Raw genomic sequence first — 15,194 nt, 5'->3', positions numbered from 1 at the left:
AAACTGAGCGGGCGAGATTTGGGCTGGCCATGCAAGGTTTTGTCACATTTTAGTCAGCGTATCAAGCTGCATATCTTTTCTCAATAAATGCCAAAGACTCAAAAGAGCCCTGGCTAAACAGAACAGAAATGTAATCTCATTACAATTTACGACGTGATGTGAGGTTAATTTAATTCCATTTGGTTTTGTCTGAGATTGTGTTATACATTTGAGTTGATGCTGATGTCATTCCCTGAAGCCTGAGTTATACTTAGGCTGGCTATGTGTGTCACGCACCAAAAATAGATAAAAATCTACAAAATGTATATCGGCTATTTACAGACCACCACAACATTTGTAAAAACAAATGTTCTGTTTATGAAATTGTGTGAGTTAACAGACTGTAATCATCTGCCTTTATTTAGAAGAAAGAACATTGGAAATTTCCCAAAATGTACTTACAGTTTAGGAATGAAAGCCTTAGATTATTGATAATAGGCTACTTGCATCAAATTGTCAATTGATGAGTATCCTGTAACTGGTCTTGCAATATTGAAATATTGACCTAATTTGCTTTGTTTTAAGTATTAAATAAAGATAATTGCCAATTTTCCAGTAGTATCTTTAGATCAAGTTCTCTCCATCCACTGACAGTTGAATGAAGATTGCATTAGTCCGAATTATACCATATAGTACCTGTAAATGATGTATACTTTCTGATTCCAAACACAGTGCATTCTGTACTTCTGCGGTTGTGACCCATTTCTGTTTTCAGACAAAATCTCTTGTATTTGGTGCTTTAATTCTTAGGTTTTTTTAGTGCTATGTTGTGAATAGATTCGACAAATCTGAAGTGCATTAAAAGTGGGCAAATACATTCCAGTTCATCGTTTGTTATATTGTGTATTCTATGCTTGTGCGTTTGCACGTGCGTGTGTGTGTGTGTGTGTGTGTGTGTGTGTGTGTGTGTGTGTGTGTGTGTGTGTGTGTGTGTGTGTGTGTTTGCGTGTGCGTGCGTGCGTGTGTGTTCAGTATTTTAAATACACCTTTCAAATATAATTTGTTTTTGGCTGGGATGGAGAAAATAGATACTTTCAGATCTTGTACTTTGTCTTATAAATACATAACATATGGTATGTTATGTCCAAATTCACACATTTTAACCACCTTCAGAACAAATTCAACAAACTAGAAGAATGTGGTTATCAGAGAACAGGTCTCTGCGGCCTCATACACACGTATCAAACACATGTTCTGTGTCTTGTCTGTGTTTAATAGCTGCCACAATGCTTTTCCAATGGGAGTCACATGGTTTGACCAAACATTTGTGTTTGATGGCTGTGTTCTGTAATAAAGTTGAAAAAGAAAATAAATGGAAAATGGAATTGAGTGTGGTGTTGTTACAATCCTTAGTGACATAGTGTTGGAAAGTGAAATGTTTAATGACCTTCGTTTGTTCAGGTTCTTTTAGATTTTGCATGATATTACAAAGAAAGTATCATTCTCAAAGATGATTTCTCACACAAGTGTGATTTCTTTCTGGTTCATTTGGGTGTAGAAGACATAACTTGATTTCAGGAGGGAAAAGTCTGTGTCAGAGACTTGATTTAAGGCATTTGTGGCTGCTTTTTTTTGTATATTACATCAGATTGTGATGGTAGTGGCTTCTTTGCATTACGATTTGTCCTTGCAATACGCCTGTTACATGTGCCAGTAGAATGTCTGTAGAAGAGTGTCAGAGTTAGTACACCCACACCTAGGCGGCGTAGGCACGACAAAAAAATTCACTCGCGGCAGGAGTCTGTTCCTGATTTTTAGACAGCTGGTGGATGGAAATGAAGCTCCACCCACGCTGCAGCTTGCAGCGGTGGCCAGAAAACCGGAAACGCTTTGCCCCTGCGTCAAGTTGCAGCGTGGGTGGAGCTTCATTTCCATCCACCAGCTGTCTACAAACGAGGAAGAGACTCCTGCCGCTTGCGGCAAGCATCTTTGTGACTCGACTGTCTGGATGCAGTCAGTTTCAACCAAAGTGTGATTATTACTTTTTAGTAGAAGTTTTGGCCGCATGGTATACTGTCACTGTATCATGATACTGACATGATAGTGACCATGATACTGATTACATTTCAGCCATTTGAAAATAGACGATGTACAAACTCGCAATGTGTCGTGATGCGATGCATTGTGAGCTATTTTCAAAATATGTTTATACATTTGAAAACACTGAAATGGGAAATTCTGCATGAGTACTTTTACTTACTTGTAACAGAGTATTTCTATAGGCCTATTGCAGTATTGATATTTTGACTTAACTAAAACATTTGAGTACTTTTTCCATCACTGCATACAAGTGCGTTAAGTCGTTTTCATGACTACTACTTTGGATTAGAAACACACCGGTTGTTACAACACTATAACATGACATAAGGAGGACACCAGTGTTGTGGTGAATTTAGAATGCATCTCACATACTATTTAGTAGCTATACTACGTTTCGGACATACCAAAAAGTAATTTGGCATACTAAATATGGTATTATAGTATGCTGGTTGTTTTAATTTAAAGCATTCATACAGAAGACATTGTGAAGTTGTTTTTGTTTGTGGTTTGGTTGTGGTTGGTTAGTTGATGAAAATGTACATTATTATAATAATGTACCCTTTCATAGACACCAGAAATTGATGCACACAATAATACAGTACAATACAATACAATGCTTTATGGTATATCTTTAAGAATATTTTCCACTCTGTAGTTATTCCAGTTTTACCCTGAACAGTTATTTGTATGTTCTTTACATCAAAATAGAATTATTAAATACACAAATATTCACAAATGATTCACCAGTTATGATCTCCACTAGCATATGCAAGGGACATCAGATCTGCAATGTACATACCCATCCTTTCTGTTTTATGAAATGTTTAGTGGATCATTTGCTTTGTAAAATTATGTTTTCTGTTTTACTAATTTGGTGTTGAGTTGCTCATTTGTTTTGTGAAATATAGTTGTGGTGTATGCCTGGTGAATAACTTTCCAGAAAGTTCAGTATTTTCTGTTTTGCCTGTTGATTTGTTTATTCATCATTTGCTATTAGGTGTTGTGAAATGTTGTATTTTGCACATATGCCATGGTAGTTTTAATTTGTGTCAGTCCTCTGTCTCCTTCATACAGTAACAACCAGGGTGCTAGGGGGAAGCTATGCTCCTGCTCTGGTCATTCATACAGTAACAACCAGGGTGCTAGGGGGAAGCTATGCTCCTGCTCTGGTCATCCATACAGTAACAACCAGGGTGCTAGGGGGAAGCTATGCTCCTGCTCTGGTCATCCATACAGTAACAACCAGGGTGCTAGGGGGAAGCTATGCTCCTGCTCTGGTCATCCATACAGTAACAACCAGGGTGCTAGGGGAAAGCTATGCTCCTGCTCTGGTCATCCATTACAGTAACAACCAGGGTGCTAGGGGGAAGCTATGCTCCTGCTCTGGTCATTCATACAGTAACAACCAGGGTGCTAGGGGAAAGCTATGCTCCTGCTCTGGTCATCCATACAGTAACAACCAGGGTGCTAGGGGAAAGCTATGCTCCTGCTCTGGTCATTCATACAGTAACAACCAGGGTGCTAGGGGAAAGCTATGCTCCTGCTCTGGTCATTCAGTAACAACCAGGGTGCTAGGGGGAAGCTATGCTCCTGCTCTGGTCATACAGTAACAACCAGGGTGCTAGGGGAAAGCTATGCTCCTGCTCTGGTCATTAATACAGTAACAACCAGGGTGCTAGGGGAAAGCTATGCTCCTGCTCTGGTCATTAGTACAGTAACAACCAGGGTGCTAGGGGGAAGCTATGCTCCTGCTCTGGTCCTTCATACAGTAACAACCAGGGTGCTGCTAGGGGAAAGCTATGCTCCTGCTCTGGTCATCCATACAGTAACAACCAGGGTGCTAGGGGGAAGCTATGCTCCTGCTCTGGTCATCCATACAGTAACAACCAGGGTGCTAGGGGGAAGCTATGCTCCTGCTCTGGTCATCCATACAGTAACAACCAGGGTGCTAGGGGGAAGCTATGCTCCTGCTCTGGTCATTCATACAGTAACAACCAGGGTGCTAGGGGGAAGCTATGCTCCTGCTCTGGTCATCCATACAGTAACAACCAGGGTGCTAGGGGAAAGCTATGCTCCTGCTCTGGTCATCCATACAGTAACAACCAGGGTGCTAGGGGAAAGCTATGCTCCTGCTCTGGTCATCCATACAGTAACAACCAGGGTGCTAGGGGGGAGCTATGCTCCTGCTCTGGTCATTCATACAGTAACAACCAGGGTGCTGCTAGGGGAAAGCTATGCTCCTGCTCTGTCTCCTTCATACAGTAACAACCAGGGTGCTAGGGGGAAGCTATGCTCCTGCTCTGGTCATCCATACAGTAACAACCAGGGTGCTAGGGGGAAGCTATGCTCCTGCTCTGGTCATCCATACAGTAACAACCAGGGTGCTAGGGGGAAGCTATGCTCCTGCTCTGGTCATTCATACAGTAACAACCAGGGTGCTAGGGGAAAGCTATGCTCCTGCTCTGGTCCTTCATACAGTAACAACCAGGGTGCTAGGGGGAAGCTATGCTCCTGCTCTGGTCATTCATACAGTAACAACCAGGGTGCTAGGGGGAAGCTATGCTCCTGCTCTGGTCATTCATACAGTAACAACCAGGGTGCTAGGGGAAAGCTATGCTCCTGCTCTGGTCATTCATACAGTAACAACCAGGGTGCTAGGGGGAAGCTATGCTCCTGCTCTGGTCATCCATACAGTAACAACCAGGGTGCTAGGGGGAAGCTATGCTCCTGCTCTGGTCATCCATACAGTAACAACCAGGGTGCTAGGGGGAAGCTATGCTCCTGCTCTGGTCATCCATACAGTAACAACCAGGGTGCTAGGGGGAAGCTATGCTCCTGCTCTGGTCATCCATACAGTAACAACCAGGGTGCTAGGGGGAAGCTATGCTCCTGCTCTGGTCATCCATACAGTAACAACCAGGGTGCTAGGGGGAAGCTATGCTCCTGCTCTGGTCATCCATACAGTAACAACCAGGGTGCTAGGGGAAAGCTATGCTCCTGCTCTTTTTGCCAGCTGCTTGAAAAGCATCTGGACAACATGTTCACCCACCTCTACTAGCAACGTGAAGCCATATTGGCTGCATACTCTACGGCACACAAACTGATTATGGGTGTTCATAAACGAGAGCTTGCTGTAGCTGGCAATTATTCTAGTTTTTCCCTGTATTATCTCCTGTGGGGGTATGTTCTATCCCTGCATCTGGGCAGACTGAACTAAATACATGCATTTCCTTTATGGAAATGTAGACTGATCTTATGTTTAATATGACTATTTAACCACGTTTCATAAATTATAAATTGTCGATTTGCTATCTCCATTGTCTGGCTATTCTCGCTATTTGTTGTCATACGAAGAAGTATAGGGCGTAAGTGGGTGTGAAACTGTCCCCCACTGTTCTTTTTACAAAGATAGAACCCGGACTATCACAACATACTCCTGGGAGATGGCCAGAACAACCACAGCCAAGGACCTTACGGCGGTTAGTGAGTGGGAAAGCAGTATTCATTTACTTTTCCCTTGTGGGTTTCGTTTCTGGCTGTCTGGAAATTGGATCTTCACACCCAATTATAGTAGATTGGAACAGATTGGAACAGAAGTCAAGGAGGAATTAGATGAAAGGTTATATTGCTGGTCTTTCTTGAATAATGTATTTGAGTCAAGTGAGATAGATTTGGAGGAACACTTTCAGCTTGAGAACAACCACAACAACCTGGACACAGCAGAATACAGTACATTTTTTCCCTGCGATGGTGCAATAGCTGAGTCACATTTGGGTGTTTCTCTCTTCAAATAACAACACAAATGTACACAACAAATACATAAATAGCTTTGTTTTCCCTTTAAATCATTTATAACATAATTATATTTATGATTCTGGCTCGTGCTACGACATGTCATTTGATAGCTATATATATATATATATATATAAATTAACAATATCAACATCAAATAATTATAACAATAATACAAAAGCTGTCTTTCATATAAATCTCATGAGTTTACAGTATAAAATGACCCAAGATGATGCAAGAGAGATCACGGGGGTGGTTCAATATGATGCTTTGTGGCGCTTATCCCTTCTGTTGGCACTTTGAGTTATTGTTTTATTACAGTTTATGAGAGATCAAGGGGACATATTGGCTCAAAAACAAGTCTGTTAGCCAAGTTCTTTTCCTGAGGGTCCTTGGCAGTGTGCTTGCACATTCCTTGGATGGGGGTTCGAAATGATTTGGCCTCCAAATGTTCAATAAGGCCCCTGAGTTTTCCCACTGAAATGATTCTTATTTCTACAAAAGAAACAACCTACCTCTGCCCCCCCTGTGGTGGCGAATGGTATTGTGGGGTATCTGAGATTTGGTACCCTCTTGTGGTAGTAGGTGATATTACAAGACGAGTCAAAAAGCAGCAGAATAGTCCCATGTACCTCAGTCAGGATGGATACGGCATCTCCATTGAGTTTCAGGCCAACACCTCAGTCTGTATCTCTCACTCTAAATCACCACCACTCCGTTGGAATAATATGGACCCTGAGTTTCTTACCAGAATGAGTGTTTTATGGCCCCAGTTACCCCCTAAATGTAATAGACCCTTGAGCAAGTTTTGGCCTCTTGAATTTTGACTCTGGGTGTGCCACCCAATTCATCTCCCCCGTCGGGCTACTAGGGTCACCGACCAGGGCAGGATGTGGGCTTGATACATCGGCCTTGAAACAGCACCAGGTTGGCAGGACAGTGGCAGCCTGCCACACAGGGCTTGTGGCACGGCCCAATCTCATTCCAGTTGTCACAGGTCTTCATGCAGCCTGGTCCGCAGGTATCGTAAACGGCACCGTGCTTACACTGTGTGGCTGGAAACAGGGAAGTAAGCAAATAAGAGGTTTTAATATTCAGTCACTCAATGCTCTGTATCTACAAGATGTTTCTGCTTAAGTGACACTAAAGCCTGATTTATACTTAGTTGTGCACTAGTGTCTCGTGCTGAATATAGCCCATCTACTGTATAAGCTCACAGCTTGTAGAATTTCCGCATGCGACTAAGGCACTGCCGACAATAACAAACATCAACAAAAAGGTTTGCCTGAAGTAGCAGGGTGTGTGCTCGCTACCTCGATTCATGTATATTTACATGCTATTCAGTGGGGTCGACACTCGACAGCAAAGCTGTTACACAGCACACATCCTGCTCAACTATTGAGCGATTGGCCCTATTTTTCTATGTAGTGTCTCTGTCAGGTGGAAACCTTAATGGTCCAAAACTAATACCCTATTGGCCTGAATATAAGACTACGTTCTTTTACAATGGAAATATCCTAAAAAATGGGGTCATATTATAATCGGGGACTAGACTATTTGACATTCAATGTTCTTTTTCCACAAATGAGTCTTGAAAAATGGGGGTCGTTTTATAATCTGAGTCGTCTTATATTCAGGACAATACAGGTACTTAACCCCCTTTCACTTTCAAAATATATATATAAAAAAACAGCCGATCTACAAGCTCAATGCATCACAATATGACATGTTGTGAGTTTGTAGATCGGCTATTTTCCCTACTTTTGCGTGACACTGTCATACGACGAAGTAGGGCATTCATTTACGAGGGGGGAAGAAAACATGAAAAAATTCGTAAACCCCGATTACTAACTAAGCCCTGTGCATTGATTACTAACTAAGCCCTGTGCATTGTCATTACTAACTAAGCCCTGTGCATTGTCACTCACCCATACAAGCTGAGTCAGCTCTCCAGAGGACAGGCGTTCCTTCTCTCTCACAGGCTCGACTGTAGGCTATTAAAGACTCACAATAACAGTTCTTATGTACTGGACACTCGCACATATCTGTGACACAGGACCTAGAAAACAACATCAAACATGTTTAGCTCAGTCTTTGTTTGTTTTTATTTGCACTACATTTGGACCATTAAATATGTTGCTCTGTGATGGAATGGAATTTGCTAATGCATTGTGCTGCAGGTTTGATCCTGCTCATGTTATTTCAGTGTGAATAGCAAATGTTGTTCAAGCCTGTTTTGTTTTGTGTTTGGTGAATTTCTATGATTTGAAATCGTCTCACCAGTAAATCAAAGTTGCAATGAAAATCGCTTATGAAAATGAAGTCCAACCACATAAAAGTGCAATGAAACCAAATAATAGCCCTTGATTCTACTGTTCTAATATTTCTAGTAAAAAAAAAAAGAAAGTAAGTAAAACACCACTTGAACACCACTTGAACATTACATGATATACCACGTACAATAAAAAGGAATAAAAATAAATCTATAGACGCACAAAATAATTGTTATTCACATAAGATCACCATAATAAACTTTGATACTAACTTGTAGAAGGGAGCAAAGTCGACCACGCGGTGACACTTCTGAAACTCCCACAACTTGAGCTTCTGGCACTCTCGGTGGGCGCGGAACTTGACCTTGACGCTGCCGGAGCACAGGAAGGACGCGGGCCTCCGGGGTGGCTGCTGGGTGCACACCTCGTTGCCCTCCACACGCCACGACTCAGCAAATTCGTCCACGTCGAACTTGAAGTGGCCGTCACCTCCCATGGTGTCGTCGCGTTTGTGGCCGTTGTAGTTGCCACAGAGGCCACACAGGCGGCCGCGTAGATGAGGGGCAGCCACCACTTCCACGAAGCTGTCCCCGTCCCATGTGATCTCCAGGCCTAGGGGAGAAGACACGGAGAACAACGTCATCCTTTATGCCTCCCACAATGTTTATCTCTCTGCACAACAACAACTCAGGTACTATGTGTAAATATGTAGATTTGGAGGTCTTCTTCAGGGAATTAATTCGACCTAGGATGTCTTCTTCAGTGAATTCATTCCCTGAAGAAGACCTCCTAGGTCGAAAAGGTTGGATTCTTGTCAATAAATATACAGCATCGTGGCTACGAGTGTGCAGCCTTTTTCTCATATATGGAGCGTGTCTTGAGTGTACAGGGTTTGATGAGGTCAGATCAACATATGGAATGTCAGAACAGGTCAGCTCCATATATGGAGATCTAAGGGTGGCAGCTGGGGCAGTGTCTTGAGTGTACAGGGTTTGATGAGGGCCCAGGTAGGGCCGGGCCTTCATTTTCGGGCCTGTTGAGAAGTCGGCAGATTAAGTCTGGGAGTCAATTGTGGGAGGACTTCACGGCCGAAGTGGTGACGAGCCAACCAGATTCGTCTGGAACCAGCCTATATTAACCAACCAGGGCCCAGTATGCAAATATGGGACGGGACATTGCAAAAAAAAATCTAATACTGAGAGGGATGAGACTAATATCCATTATCCAGGCAGTATCGTTAACGTTAGTAAAGTGCTCCAGTGTGTTTGCGTAGTTTTACATGACATGGTTCTGAACGCCCTCCTACTATACCTACCGGCTATGGTGGTGAGTTTGAGCAGGTATCCATCCAGGTCAATGTGAACCCCGGGGCCGTGGTACGGCAGGGCGATGCGGGTGCCGTTCCTCCGGACCGTCAGGTGCTGGTGCAGGCTCAGACTCAGAGAGCCCAGGCGCAGCTCCACAGACTGGGTCCAGGAGAAGGAGCGTGTCCGCCTCGCATCGTTCCTCACCAACACCTGTCGGTGATGGAGGGGGATGATGAAGGTCACCAGTGGTGGAAAACGTACTCACATGTTTTACTTAAGTAAAAGCATCAATACTGCAATATAGAAATACCCTGTTACTAGTAAAAGTCTGAAATTCAACACTTACTTGAGTGAAAGTACAAAAGTATTGGCTTCAAAATATACTTAAAGTACCAAAAAGTAAAAGTACTCATTATGCAAAATGTCTCATTTAAAGTTTTGAAATGTCTAAAAATCTTCTGAAAATAGCAGATCTACAAGTTCACAATGCATTGCATCGCAAGCTTTTAGATTGAGCTATTTTCAAATGGCCGAAATGTATATAGCGCTGGAGTGGACTGAGTGGATACAGTTATGGTTGTAATATAAACTGAATAAAAACTAGACTAAAATGGCAGGGTCTAAGTCTAAGCCAAGTCATTTCATGCTTGGTTGTCTGCAGGTGTCATGCTCTGAATATAGCCCATCTAAAACTAGACTAAAACTAAAACATTTCAGATGACTAATTTATGACTAAAACTAAAGGGAATTCTATTCAAAGGACTATGACTAAAACTACCTAAACATTAGCTGTCCAAATCAACACTATGTCCCACCCTTACCGTGAAGCTGGAGTCGGGGTTGTTGAGGTTGCTGTTGCCCGGGCCACCAGAGACACCACCGCAGTCTCTGGTCAGAACATACTGACACGTACCCTGGAAGTTAAAGGTACGGCCATCAAAGGTGTTGTAGTGGGGGTCGCCAAAGACTGTACACACACCTGGCTCTGGATGGAGAGAAGAGAAGAGAAGAGAAGAGAAGAGAAGAGAAGAGGAGAGGAGAGGAGAGGAGAGGAGAGGAGAGGAGAGGAGAGGAGAGGAGAGGAGAGGAGAGGAGAGGAGAGGAGAGGAGAGGAGAGGAGAGGAGAAAAAGTGACATGATAAAGAAATGGGTTTGTTGAAGGGTAATAGAGTGTAATTTAACCTCTATTATTATCATACTTGGATATTTACATCATACTATCATTATAATATTGTAGGACGGTGTAATGTCTTTCTATGGTATGCTGAACATTAGCAACAGACTGAATGTGCACTCCAAATTAGAAAGAGTCCAAGGAACTACTTTGGCATGTTCCAAACACATATGGCCAAACCATCTCCAGTTTGGATTCCAAAATAAATTGGAATGGAAATCCCAGATATATCATCAGACATCAATTTGTAATTTGCTGATTTGGGGATTTGACAGTGGAAGTGAAGGCCAGGGGAAAAACTTACTCACTTTCAGTGCAAACTGGGCAGCATCCAGTCCGGTTCAGGATCTTGTTCTGGGGGAGATAACACAAACATGAATACAAATTTAGAAACACTTTTTTTTCCTTTACTATTTTGAAAAACATTTTTGAATAGCTCAAATAGCCGATATACAAGCTCACATCGTGTTGATGTAAATCGGCTAGTTGAACAATTTTAAAATGTTAAAAAGATAAAGAAGTTTAGGGATAAGGGGTAAGGCAGTGACGGAAATAGAGCCCAAACCCCTAACTGCTCGCTCCCCGAGTGCTACAACCAACGGCTGCTCACTGCTCATAGCAGTGGCGTGCACAGACATTTAGAGGGGCAGGTGCTCAAGTTAAAAAAGGGCACCTTGTGCAGCGCGTGGAACCGGCCGGTTGCCTTAATCCATTTTGGGCGGCAACCCCTTTTGGTGTTAGCATTATGTTATGCTTTAGCTATTGAAAAATAGCAGATCTACAAGCTCATAGCGCGCCACCGAGTGGCGCGCTATGAACTTGTAGGTCTGCTATTTTTGAAAAATCAAAAAAAAAGAAGAAAAAAAAAGGTTTTTTTTCTTTTTTTTCCAAAAGGGCACATTGCCAAAAGGGCAGGGGGTGCTCTAGCACCCCCTAGTGTCTATCTGTGCACGCCACTGGCTCATAGGCTGGATAAAATGCAGAGCACAAATTTCACATATGTGCAAATATACAGTGACAAAAAAAACGCCCCAAGGCTTGGGGACCATATTATCATTATTATTATGAACTAGAAACACGTGTGAAGGTCTCAAGTGTGTGCTTCTAGTTCAAACCTGCTGCTGAGCCTCAATCAAAGGACAATGAACTGGGACAGAAACCAGGTGTGCCACCTTCTGAAAACTGGGGACTGCAGTTGAGCCCATTTATTCATTTGTAACTCTGACTTTCGCTTGTGGCTATGTTCACTACTGTTGAAAATGTACATGAAATGTACATAAAACTGTTGAAATATGGAGATAGAAGGTTTCCGCCCGATAGTGACTGGCTATTGAAGTTATTTGAACACTGAACGTGTGCAAATGCCAAGCGGATCCGTACAGATTTTACTGTATAGAGAGAGGAGTGACATGGAGAGAGTTCATTTGATAACGGCCCCGGGCTGAGAGAGGATGAGAGTTCAGATAGCATCATTGTGTGTGCAGACCAGTGTGACAGGTTCATCGGAGCGGGCGAGGAAGGAACAGAAGGCGTAACGATAGATTCAGACACAGACTGATCAGTGTGACACAGTGGGGTCGCCCCGGTCATACAGGGACACAGCCACAAAGACTCTGATACAGGCCCTTACATACAGCTGATTGTTGAGCGCTGTCTGTGTAATAGGACACTGTGTGTGTGCGTGTGTGTGTGTGTGTGCGTGTGTGTGCGTGCGTGCGTGCATGCGTGTGTGCGTGCGTGCGTGCGTGCGTGCCTGCGTGCGTGCGTGCACGCAGGGCGGAGCATATGTTTCAACTTCCATCAGAAGAACAGATCAGAGAGCTTTTTCACACACCCTCTGTTTTGCTTCAGGGCAGCCCACGTGCACACACAATCACACACGCAAGCATACACACACACAAACACGCATGCACATGCATGCGCGCACGCACACACACACACACACACACACACACACACACACACACACACACACACACACACACACACACACACACACACACACACACACACACACACACACACACACACACACACACACACACACACACACACACACACACAGTGTTCCTACCTCCACACAATCGCTGTTCCCTCTTTGAAGAGGGCCTTTTGAGAGAGATTGGCAACGCAGAGAGAGAGAGATTGTCTTTCAAGGGCCTAAATATAGGGAAGCTCTTCTTCGTTGTCATTCAAACATCACACAGACAAAGGGCCCTGTGGAGACATGCTGTCTCAGGGACCCACGCTCAGATGACCGGTCCCTGACCGCAGCCTGCATGTGTGTGTGTGTGTGTGCGTGCATGCATGTGTGTGTGCTTGTGGAGGGGCGATATAGGGTCCGTTCATCTAGCGTGTGTGTGTGTGTGTGTGTGTGTGTGTGTGTGTGTGTGTGTGTGTGTGTGTGTGTGTGTGTGTGTGTGTGTGTGTGTGTGTGTGTGTGTGTGTGTGTGCGCGTGTGTGCGCGTGTGTGTGTGTGTGTAACCACCTGCCAGATTAAGCTCATGTTAATTTGTGACCGTACAATGGCTAGGAATCATGACAGGTGTGAGTATAGTGTGGGTACCTGCATGTGTATGAAACAGAACCATTAATGACCAGATTCGTCACTGTTGGGTAGAAACCTGCTATCTCCATATTATTTTATTATTTATGTAAATACGCAAAAAATAACCGATCCACAAGCCCACAGCATGTCGCATTGCGAGAGGTTAACTTGTGAGCTTGTAATGCTGCTATTTTCACTATTTTTTTTGTTAAGTGTGTCCGTGGGTTTTTATAAATATTGAAACAATGACAAGTATTAAAGGAGGACTTCACCCATTTTCAACCTATCTTCATATAATTGGTACTCACTAACGTTCATATCTACTCGGTCTGTGTCTCATAGGAGGGCTGTGGGCAGTTCAGAAACCCGCCTACGAGTGACATCATCGATGGGGAATCCAAGCTAAAAAGTTTAGTTTACAACAAAAAAATCAGCATAATGATGATGTCACTAGTAGGCACAACTGCCCACAGCCATCCTATGATAGACTAAGTAGAAGAAACTTGCTATTTTATCATGAACATTAGTGAGGACCAATTATAAGAAGATAGGTTGAAAAGTGGTGAAGTCGTCCTTTAACAAGAGCTTGTGACTAAATAATAATAACTACTGTACATTGGATCCATTGGAATGTAGGTTATTTCTTTACCCCTGAAAAGTAATGGTTTTGGACATACGAGGCTTCCACCTGACATCGACGATTTGATACTTTCAAAAAGAAAGAAAGAAAGAAAACAAAGGGGGAAAGAAAACACCCCTGTGATGACCAGAAGCAACAGGTGAGGAAGCACTGGAAGCGTGTGAACTTGGATCACGTTGACACTGGCTGTGACTAAGTGACAGCCAGGCACTCAAGAATCCACTCCATCACGGAGCGACAGACAACCTCTGTTTCACCTCAACAACAGGTGAGGTGCATGTAAACCCGCCTCCTTCTGCCATTACTCAAAGTGTTTGACAGCGTACGCACACCACGCTTCATTCAAGTAAAACCCTGCACTGCTCTAAAACGCAGATCCTAGTCCAGTTCTGACTGCGTACACTGCGTTTAATTCAAGTAAAACACTGCACGTCACTGCATTAAAACACACAGCCACAGATTCTGTTCTGCCCAAAGGAAAAGATTCAAACCAGTTCATCAAAAAACTAAAACGTGATCCAGTCGGTTTTGTTTGTACAAAAGACAATTTTCTGTTTCACGCCTCATCTGGTGCTGTGAAGTTTTGGGCAAAAGGATTTCTTTATGATCGCTTTGCCTGTTAATCAGGATTTTCAATGTCTTTCATGTCTTATGTGTGAAGTTAAAGACAATCCAGTGAGTTTGGTCTTTTTTGGACCATTTAGTTTGAGACAGTTTGACTTATGAGCTGTAGTATTAATAACAAGAGAAGTTTCTCATTCAAACATTTCCGTCCAAAACATTGAGGAAGTGACGTTAACAACGCAAAATCTTGTGAGTGTGTGGTGGACCCGTCACTCACCGAGGGACAGCTGGTGATGGGTACACACTGCTTGGGCTGGCACTCAATGTTGCCTTTGACACAAGCACACAGGGTGCAGTTGACCGATGACCACATGTCCCCTTCCTGAAAGAGAGACACATTACGTTTGACTGCACGCTAAACAACACACAATAATGTAGACCAGTGGTTCTCAACCTGTGGGTCGGGAGTCCCAGGGGGGGGTCCATGATTCTTTTTTTATTTTTTCCTTTTTTTGGATTGGGGTGACAATTTAAGGACTTTTAAGATATTTTTAATACCTCAATAAAAAAGCCAAATTGAGAACCACTGATGTATCTATTCCTAATCTTTTGCACCACCCACCCAGTGCACCCACCCACCCATCCCTCCATCCCACCTATCAGTCATCATCTGTCCAACTTTAACCACATGAACCCGAGCGTCCCCGTAGTGGCCATGTCATAATAAATGAACATTCTGCAAATAAACGTTACAAGCTCACAATGTAACACGTTGTAAACTTGTAGATCGGCTATATTCGGCGAAGAGATTTGGTGT

At 43.3% G+C, this 15,194-nt stretch overlaps 1 protein-coding gene across 1 annotated transcript in view; it reads right to left on the bottom strand.

The window, feature by feature from the left end:
- Positions 1-5,066: 5,066 nt before the first annotated feature.
- The window catches only part of bmper (BMP binding endothelial regulator), a 29,408-nt gene continuing 19,280 nt past the window's right edge, over positions 5,067-15,194 (bottom strand). Inside the window, exons 10-16 of the mRNA XM_079502972.1 lie at positions 14,655-14,759; positions 10,934-10,979; positions 10,273-10,436; positions 9,460-9,661; positions 8,417-8,756; positions 7,800-7,930; positions 5,067-6,926 (exon numbers count right to left, since the gene is read on the bottom strand). Coding sequence (XP_079359098.1) covers positions 6,745-6,926; positions 7,800-7,930; positions 8,417-8,756; positions 9,460-9,661; positions 10,273-10,436; positions 10,934-10,979; positions 14,655-14,759 — 1,170 coding nt within the window. The 3' untranslated portion in view covers positions 5,067-6,744. The remainder of the gene's footprint in view (positions 6,927-7,799; positions 7,931-8,416; positions 8,757-9,459; positions 9,662-10,272; positions 10,437-10,933; positions 10,980-14,654; positions 14,760-15,194) is intronic.

This window comes from Electrona antarctica, assembly GCF_951216825.1.
Source record: "Electrona antarctica genome assembly, chromosome: 6".
Lineage (NCBI taxonomy): Eukaryota > Metazoa > Chordata > Actinopteri > Myctophiformes > Myctophidae > Electrona > Electrona antarctica.
The sequence above is the reverse complement of the archived record's forward strand: the minus strand, read 5'-3'. Positions and strand labels throughout refer to the sequence as shown.